This window comes from Eulemur rufifrons, chromosome 8 (genome assembly GCF_041146395.1).
Source record: "Eulemur rufifrons isolate Redbay chromosome 8, OSU_ERuf_1, whole genome shotgun sequence".
NCBI lineage: Eukaryota > Metazoa > Chordata > Mammalia > Primates > Lemuridae > Eulemur > Eulemur rufifrons.
The window spans coordinates 103,904,824-103,914,679 of NC_090990.1; the positions used below are offsets into that span (position 1 = coordinate 103,904,824).

At 45.0% G+C, this 9,856-nt stretch overlaps 1 protein-coding gene and 1 pseudogene across 1 annotated transcript; both read right to left on the reverse strand.

The window, feature by feature from the left end:
• Positions 1 to 61: 61 nt before the first annotated feature.
• Positions 62 to 9,833, reverse strand: BNIPL (BCL2 interacting protein like). The gene is made up of 10 exons (XM_069478821.1): positions 9,601 to 9,833; positions 8,715 to 8,831; positions 7,876 to 7,928; positions 7,073 to 7,297; positions 3,453 to 3,635; positions 3,091 to 3,193; positions 2,793 to 2,924; positions 1,864 to 1,950; positions 1,330 to 1,428; positions 62 to 831 (listed from the first exon to the last, which is right to left on the reverse strand). The coding sequence occupies exons 1-10, from the start codon at positions 9,642 to 9,644 to the stop codon at positions 795 to 797; spliced, it is 1,080 nt and encodes a 359-aa protein (XP_069334922.1). The 5' UTR covers positions 9,645 to 9,833; the 3' UTR covers positions 62 to 794.
• Positions 5,199 to 6,484, reverse strand: LOC138390022 (2-oxoisovalerate dehydrogenase subunit beta, mitochondrial-like; annotated as a pseudogene).
• Positions 9,834 to 9,856: the final 23 nt, after the last annotated feature.

Consider the following 9,856-nt stretch of genomic DNA (forward strand, 5'->3'; position numbering starts at 1 on the left):
GAGGCCCGCGGGGAGGGCCGGGTTCCGATGCGTGGACGCGCGCGCCACACGCGCGCGCGCCACACGGGGCGCTCCCGCAGCCCCAGGGGCTGAGGTGAAAATCCTAAGGAACCTCTGCTGCGAGAACTCCGTGCCAGAACCGCGAGACGGATTGTGATGTAAGGGGTTAGGGAAAGAGTAGTTCATTTCCTCGGCGCAGTTTAAATCTCTCATCGAAGTTTATTAGCCGCTACAGATCTGAATTTACTAAGGAGGGATAAATACGGGTTTTGAAAGCACTCCTTCCCAGGCTCACAGGCAGCAGACATGACTCAGAAGGAGAGAGGGCATGTGGCGGTTCTTCAAGATTTAGCAAGCTGGCACTCCGGGCTCCCAGCAGGCTGGCTGGCTGTCAACAGTTAAGCCCCTCCCATCCAAGGTGAAAAGGATCACAGCCCCTTCACTTACAGCGGAGGAAATGAGACCCAAAGAGATGAAGTTATTTGCCCGGGGTTCTACAGCTAAAGCAGAATTATAACCTAGAGCTCTGAACTTCCCATACAAAATACCTCTACACTCAGCCTTTCACCCCACTCCGCTGAAATGAAAGTCACCCAGCAGATCAGGTTCCCAACCTCAACTTCCTGCTGAAGGCAGGGTCATGGAAAGGATGACATCCCATTGAGAAGTGAAGATCCAGTGGTACTGGGGTTGAGGATAAGATGATTTACAAAACAGCTCAGATGTTTCAGGGATCAGGGTGTTGGCAGATCGCTATCTTTGCTGGCTTCTAAGGCCCTTTATCCAGTCCTGTGCTAGGTCCCTCCAGAGCCATGGAGATCCTGGTCCAGCCTAGGAGAGGGAGGGTGAGGTGGGGGAGAGAAGTGGTTCAGGGTCAGGACTTGGCTTTTACTTACTGGTTTGGGGTACAGAAGCCAGGTGAATTGGAAGAGCTAGAAGATTGGGTGCTTAAGTCATCATTTAGCATTAGCTTTAGCATTTAACATCCTTTGCTCTTCCCTACTGGATATCCTATTCACTGCCGACATATTTCTTCCTAATTTCTAGGGCCAGTCTGAATCTCCTCTAACTTCTGTACTGTGATTATTCCTTTATTCCCTGATGTTTCTGCACTCATATGTATATGTTTTTTTCATTTGTTCCTCTTGGATGCACTAGTGTCCTTAATTTCTCCTCTGAGTATATGCAGTTTTTCCAGATACATTGAAGCACCTGAAAGCAGGGCCTCTATCTTTTAATTCCTTTGTATCTCCCCCAAAGCATCAAGAAAGTGGGGATTGGCTTTACATATCCCACCCAAAAACCTTTATCCTTAAGCACAGGACTCACTGTCTGACAGCTTCAGGGATGTGAACTTGATCCAGGGAGATGAGTTGGGCCAGCTCTCCCAGGCTGTCCAGAAAACGGATCTTTCGTGTAAATTTGGAACTGAAAAGAGGATAAACCAAGTGTGTTTTGTACTGGGAGGAGGGTTCGTGGAACCCCCTTAGAAAGGGACATGTAGCAAGCAGAGTGGTCAAGGCTAGGAAGAATCAGGGTGGGGCAACATCTCCTTAATTTTTTTTTTAGCGTCTTGCTTCTGGGCTCAAGTGATCCTCCTGCCTCAGCCTCCCAAGTAGCTGGGACTACAGGTGTGCACCACCACGCCCAGCTAATTTTTTTCTATTTTTAGTAGAGACAGGGTTTTGTTCTTGCTGAGGCTGGTCTCGAACTCCTGACCTCAAGTGATCCTCCCACCTTGGCCTCCTAGAGTGCTAGGATTACAGGCGTGAGCCACTGCGCCCCGGCAAGATCTTTTTAATCTTGATTTTGAAAATGGGGGAAGGGGAAGGGGAAGGGAATCCCTATCCCCAGAGCTAGTACCTGATGAAGGGCCGAAGCAGTGCCAGAAATGCCTTCACATACCATGTAGCATGGACAACCACCAGAGCTCGAAGGTTTTTCCGGAGCCTGAAGAATATGAGATCATCCAATTTCTTCTTCCACCTTCATCCATGAAGATTAGGTGGAGCTATCTTCTGTATTATAACTTCCTTCACTTCTCTAATTTCTAGATTTCTCTATCATTTGAGTCTAATCCCCATTCCTTTATCTGTAATCTCACCTCCATCCATTTTATTTAGACCTCCATGATCCTCATTTTTAGAAAACTCTCCATTCAGAATCCCCCGGCCTGGCCTTTTCTGCCCCATTTCCCTCCTTTGCCCTGCCCTCACATAAGTTCCTTTTGCATACTTCTCCCTGTCTCCATGACCAGTACTATTATAAAACTCCAGGTAGAAGAAGACCAGCAAGGAGAGAAAAAGGAAAAGAGAAAAGTGAGCAAAGGAAGATGGGGAAAACGAAGGGGATAAAAGGACCATGAGGGAGAAAAGGCATATAGGTCAGGGATGAAGGCAGAGAAGACAATGGAGATGTGGAAAGTGAAATACATGGCACGACTGGGAGAAAAGGTAGAATGCCATCTGTGTGCCAAGCAATATGCCACATTGATTTACATGATTTTCACAAACACCCAGTGGCAAAGGCATTACCATTGCTATCTTACAGATAAAGAAGCTGAAGCCCAGAAAGGTTAAGTGACTTGTCCAAAATCATACAACCAGTAGGTGGTAATGGCAAGATTTGAAACTAGATTTCTCTGACTCCAAGAGAGGACAGAAGGCAGGAGAGGCTTAGCAAGGGGTGTAAAGGGACAAAGAAAAGAGGAAGGGACTAAATGGAGGAAGAAAGAATGAAAAGATGGAAAGAAAAAGATACAGAGTTGCAGCTGTCTTGTCCTAGGGTCTCACCGCCGATCCAGGGTATGGTAACACTGGCGTATCCAGCTCAGAGGTGGAACTTGGGCCCTGCTTGTACCTCCACTCAAATGAACAAGCATATAATTTTCAGCTACCAGCAGTTCCAGAGTTCCCACCATATACCTGGGGGGATGAAAGTGCAGGGAAGGTATGTTCTGGGGTTGCAAGAAGTGAAAGGAACATTACTGTAGATTAGATTCTCCAATCAGCTACTGATTCTGGAAGGGGTTCTTTTTTACTTTTCCCTCCCTGGTGCCCTCCCTATAGCACTTCAGGCCTTCCAACTCACTTAAACAAGTGTTCCATGATGTAGGTATAGTTGGGGATGCTGCTCCTGGGTAGATAACAGGAAGCAAAGAGGATGACAGCATTGAGGCCATCACCATGGTAACCTGGGAAGGACAAAGGGAAAATTCATTTGGTCAACAAATACATATTGACAGACGGCACATCTGCTTAAGTTGAGAGACTCTGGATCGCCTCCCTTCCCTGCCAGTCCCCCATAGCCAAAAAAAAAAAAAAAAAAGAGAGAGACTCTGAGGATCTCTGGAAGTTACAGGAAGGATTTTGAACCTAATAATTGAGTCTCCAGCTTTGGCATTTTATTCAAGAAGCCCAAGTTCTTACCCCTTCACTTATGCTAGCCTTTACCTCCATGAGACAGGACTTTCTTATAGGGCTCAATGACAGTCATGTCCACTCGCTGCTCCCGCTGTCCTGTTCGGAACACCCTCCAGCGATGACCATCTTCTCCAGCCACATCCCACATACAACCCCGGCCCAGCCTTTCAGCTGCCTCACTGGCCCCCAAACCCTCTGTCTGGGGCAGCTCATCTAAAAGAGAGGGATGGGCAAGGAACATCAACGTGATAGATTTCCTACTTTCAGTTTTTTTGTAATTTCCCCAGATTCCTAGAGTTTATTACTCTAATCTTTCTTTCCTCAATTTTTTTCCATGACTCTTAAGCTCTAATTTTTCCAATCAATCCAATCCCTTGCTGATTTCTTTTTCCTGTGATTCATTATCCTAACCTTTTCACTCGACAATGGCCTTGGGCTGACCTTCAGCAGGTCTATGGCCCTTGCCAGTCTTAGGTTTTTTTTGTTTTTTTTTTTTTGAGATTCTCTATTTCTTTCTTTACATGATTTTTCCTAGGTGAGCTCATCTATTCCCATGTCTTCAATCGCCACCAGTAAGGTGATGGCTCCCAAATTTGCCTTTCTAACCTAGGCCTCAGTTCTAACTCCAGATCCGTAATCCCTAAATGTCAAGAGTGGACATCTCCACTTTGCGTCTCCCTGTCATCAACAAGTCATCAGATCCAAAATGGAACTCAAAATCATTCTTTTCTTACTCTCCACCACGTTTCCTATCTTGATAGATGACCCCATCCATCTATCTCTATTATATCCTTAAATTTTTTTTTTTTTTTTTTTTTTTTTAGAGAAGGGCTCTCATTATGTTGCCCAGGCTGGTCTTAAACTCCTGGCTGGCCTCAAGGGATCCTCCTGCCGCAGCCTCCCAACTAGCTGGGATTATAGGGTATCTCTATTATATTCTCTTATCATCCTTTCCACTACTACTGTCCTAGTTTGGGTTCTTAGCATTTCTCACCTGGCCTTAATACTAGCCTCCTAACTACTCTCCCTGCCTCTAGTCTCTTTTTCTCTAATCCATCTTCTACACCACTGCTAGAGCAAGCTTTTTTTTCTTCTCTACCTTTTTACTCAAATGATAATGTACTGTACCCACCATTCTGCATGATCTTTCCATAGCAATCAAAAGATCTGCCTTATCGTTAAAAAGTTGCACAGAATGTAGTATTCCATTGGATGGATGTACCATAATAGAATTAATACCTTACTGATGGATCTTTAGGTTGTTTCTAGTTTTTTCAGTTATTAAATTTGATCATGTTATTCTCTTGATTAAGACCTTCCCATGACTCCCCATTGCCTATGTGATAAAATCTAAACTCCTTACTTAGCATGGCAGCAAGGGCCTCCATGATCTGACCTTTGCCAGCACTCTCTTTTGTCATTCTCTCTTTACCTCCCAGCCCTTCATATTTGTTTATTTATTTACTTTTTATTTTTTGACAATCTGATTTTGCTTTATTGACTCCTATCCCAAATCTAATATTTACAGATGTAAAATTAAACAATTTATAAGACTACAATGTGGAACATTTTAGAAAGTTAATCTGAAACACTCAATGAACATCATTAATTCATGTGTTACAATACAATAATTAATTTATAACTTTTCAGCTAATATCCATGATGGTTCATTTCATTAAAAACTATTTTCAAGAAGAGATAAATCTGAGGAAATATAAAAAAAAATTAGAAAAATATATCCATATCTAGTCACAATCTTCCAGATTTTCTATGTGGTCAATAGTTGATCATCTTTCAAAGGGTATCATAGCACTTCCATTTATCTGGGATGTAGAATGGCTCAAAAAATGTGAGGAATTAGTGTGTCATATCCACATACTGTTGATATAGATAGCCTCTAGGTTCAAGAAACATTCTGCCTAAGGCCAGGTGTGGTGGCTCATGTCTGTAATCCTAGCACTCTGAGAGGCCAAGGCCGGAGGATTCCTTGAGCTCAGGGGTTCACGACCAGCCTGAGCAAGAGCAAGACCCTGTCTCTACTAAAAATGTATATTAAAAAAAAATTTAGCCAGGTGTGGTGGCAAGCGCCTGTAGTCCCAGCTACTCGGGAGGCTGAGGCAGGAGGATTGCTTGAGCCCAGGAGTTTGAGGTTGCTGTGAGCTAGGCTGAAGCCATGGCACTCTACTCAGGCCAACGGAGTGAGACTCCGTCTCAAAAAAAGAAAAAAAGAAACGTTATTCCTGAACCGTAGAGCTGATCTCCGATGCAAAGCCCCTGTCAAGGGAGCCTCATGACTGATTAGCAGTCACCGTGTTTTGATCACAGCCTTAACAAACTGTATCCACATCCCAAGGTGTTATAGTCCTCAGATCAATGACTTCATGAGACATTCTAAGGTTTTCGTTTGCCACGGAAGCTACCTCCCAGATCACGTGAACCTGAGTGCCCCAGGCAACTTAAGTAACATCATTCCCTTCCTGTATGACTTCGGCCTAGGACAGTGGGATGTACGGTTCTATTGGAACCTGTTCCACTGCTGCCCTGTAAAGTATTTTAGGTTCAAAAAATATACAAGGATTTTTAACCTTTATGCATGACAAAAGAACTTCCCTGGCCTGGAAAGGACTTCTGGGTATAACCATTTGATCAAAAACAGGGAAAATATAATCTACAAACTGAATTTCTGCAATAGCAGTAGCACCAGTGACTGCAATTCCAATTCCAAATGCAACAATTCCTTGTTCACACACTGGAGTATTAAAAACTCTATCTTTTCCATATTTGTCTCTCAAGCCAACAGTGCATCTAAAGACTCCACCAAAGGCAACATCTTCACCTACTGCCGTAGGATCTTTAGCCAATGAGTTATCCAAGGCACTTGTTACTGACTGGAAAAGATTCATTTTCTGAGTGTGCCTGCACTCCTGGGGCTCCGGGTTGGGCTGGAGAGTGAAGTAAGCCACCTGCTTTCTGCCTGTGGGCGGCACCCTGGCCAGCCCTGCGCCATGCATGGAGCATGGAGCCGGAGCAGCTGGCTTGCAGTCGCAGCCCTTCGTATTCAAATGGTCATGCTTTATCCTTTGCATTCCCCAAGGTGCCATGCTATTGCTTGAGTTGCTTCTTCCACCTAGAAAGCCCTCTCTCCAACTACCTGATTAACATCATCAGCTTCAGCTTTTAACTCTCAACTCAGAATCACCTCCTCCGTGAAGTCCTTCCTAACATCTCTCAGGCAGAACCATGCTTTTCCATCTTCCCGCCTATCCTGTCCCCTATACACATGTAGATCATAACCTTTAACTTTAATTATTTGTATGTATGTTAATTTCCTACTAAACAGAGAATTCCCCGAGAGTAGGGCCTCTCTTATTCACCTTTATAACCTCTGTCCTGGCTCAATGATAGCATGTAACAGGCATTCAATAAAGTTTTCCTTAATAAACAAAGGAAAACTTTCCCCCTCTACTGACTACTCTCACATGGGATCTATAAGCTCTACTTTTCCATTCTGAGGAAATTAATTTTGCTGGCCTTACCTCTTGGTCCCCACCTTATTAGTTCTAACTTCAGTCCCATTAAATCCATCCTGAGCTTCTCGTAACACTGGCCTCTACTTCTACCAGCTCGAGATCCTCAGGTTTGCTTCCCACCTTCCCATTCAAATTCATGTCCACTGTCCAGCTGCTCCGAGTCTGAAGGTGTCTCCAATTCATCTACCTCCAGGTCGGAACTGCCATCAGGAGAGGAAGGTGCAGAGTGGGTAGGAGAAGCTCCATTATCTCCAGGCCCCTCAGTCAGATTCAGCCACGACTCAGGGGCAGAAAGACGCTTACGCATGGGGCGCTGGCCACATAGGGCTAAAGTGTTGGGGGTACCTGGGGATGGAGGAAGGGGGAAAAAAGAACAGAAATATATGTGTGTTGAGTGGGTAGGGGTGGTTAGAATTCCTGTGTGTGGAAGTGAGAATATGGGGTAAACTCTGAAGGAAGGACTACCGCAGGGGACATTTGGAAAAGGTGGAAATGGAACTGTGAAAGGATAGTGGTGGCGTAGCCCTTCACTGGACTAGAATCAAGAACTTGAGGCCTAGGCCGGGCACGGTGGCTCACGCCTGTAATCCTAGCACTCTGGGAAGCCGAGGCGGGTGGATTGCTCGAAGTCAGGAGTTCAAGACCAGCCTGAGCAAGAGGGAGACCCCATCTCTACAAAAAATAGAAAGAAATGATTTGGACAGCTAAAACTATATATAGAAAAAAATTAGCTGGGCATGGTGGCGCATGCCTGTAGTCCCAGCTACTCGGGAAGCTGAGGCAGGATTGCTTGAGCCCAGGAGTTTGAGGTTGCTGTGAGCTAGGCTGACGCCACGGCACTCTAGCCTGGGCAACTGAGTGAGACTCTGTCTCAAAAAAAAAAAAAAAAAAAGAACTTGAGGCCTAGTGTCTCCTTTACCTACCTCTTTTAGGATCTTCAGGATCTTCAGAAGGACCAACCTCCTCAGGAAGCAATCTAGAAGGGAAAAGATCAACACATTGACTGCCATGTGAGTTGTATTTAACTCAAGCTAGTTTTGACCCCAGGGCCTCATGAAGCAAAACCCTACAGTTGGTTTGTGTTCGTGAAAATCTTCCTTGTTGATGTTCTTGTTACAATTAATATTGGCAATTTAATTCTAAAAACGTGGATTGCGTTGCATATAACTCATGCACAGAAAACAATAAAAAATAACAAATTACAAAGGATCATTTTGCTTTAATAAAACACTGTGGCCACAGGGGAAAAATTTTCTTTTTCTAGTGTGGCAGTCAATGTGTTAAAAGAGGGCAGAGACATAGGCTAACAGCACCAAGCCAAGTATCAATTTATAGGTTCTCTTTCCCTGCCATGATTTTATCACCTCTGCTTTCTTTTTTCCACCTTTTTCTTTCAATTTTTTTTTTTTTTTTTTTTTTTGAGGCAGGGTCTCCTTCTGTGGCCCAGGCTAGAGTATAGTGGCGTCACCATAGCTCACTGCAACCTCAAACTCCTGGGCTCACTCGATCCTCCTGCCTCAGCCTCTCGATTAGCTGAGACTACAGGCGCACGCCACCACGCCTGTCTAACTTTTCTATTTTTTGTAGAGATGGAGTCTTGCTATGTTGCTCAGGCTGGTCTTAAGCTCCTGAGCTCAACAAATGATCCTCTCACCTTGGCCTCTCAGTGTTAGCATTACAAATATGAGCCCCCACACCTGGCCCTCTTCAAGTTCTAATTCACCATCCCTCCCTTCTCCCAGCTGCCCTCACATTTCCTCACCTAGGAAATTCTTCATCCTGCCATTCCTCCTTCAGCTCCAGTTCCCCAAGTCTCAGAGCTGCTCCTGGTTCTGCTGTTTCTCCATTCTCCCTGACACAGAAAAAAAGATTAAGGGAACTGGGTAGTAGTAGGTGGAGACATCGAAGTGAAGAACAGTGATTAAGGTACAGAGCAGAGGGTGGGCTTTAAAAGGAAATCAGATCTCTCGTCTCCTATAGAGATGTTTCTGCCTCCTTCACCACTTACTAACAGCAGATTACCTACCTACTGTTGGGTTTAGGAGGAGAGGAAGGATGGAATGTAAAGCTAATCCTATTTACCTCTATGGCTGTTGCTCCACCTACAAAGTAGGGCTGAGTGATGTCCCACATTACAATTGGCTGGAACCCAGACAGACCCACCCAGCTATCACTGGGCAAAGTTGGGAAAGATGGCACCTCGTCAGGCCTGCCTTTCCTCCACCAGGCTGGGGAGTGGCTAGGGGAAAACGGCATAAGTGGAGGGGTAGGGGAGGAAGGTAAGGAGAAAGATTTGCCAGGAAGGAGAACCTGGACCTAAACTCAGTTCTGGGTCAGCTTTCCTGATGGCCATTCTGGATGGTGAGGGTTAGAGAATAACGTGCAGATTTATCAGATATGAAATACATAAACTTCCTTTATGTTTAACCTAGGGAATTATCCCGAAATCCCGTTCCCCAGTTCCATACCATACTGATATTTTCTACCTAGAGCCACCCCCATCCTTTCTCTGCCAATTCATTCTCTTACAGTCTTGTCTCCTGGAGGAACCCCTGAGATTTGATCTAGTGAGAGCTGAATGGTGGGAAAGTCCCTTAAGACTATTTATTCACTCCGTTTCCAATCAAGTGGGCCAAGATCTTACTTACCCGAGATCTAATGTCTTTTTTCCTGCCTCCTGTACAGTTCCCATCTTCACAAGTCCTCCTGTCTTCTTCTTTAAACAGAGTTGTTGGGAAGCTGGTTGTTCCAGCCCCCAACACTTCTTTACCCTTTTTCTGTCTCAGCTATTGTTGCTCTTGCCTCCAAGGAGGAGGGAGGTGTGGAAGGGAGGTAACCTCATCTTCAAACAGGTTTTGCCACCTCCCCTCCCAAGGAGCAGGTTTGCCCAAAAGAAAAACCCTG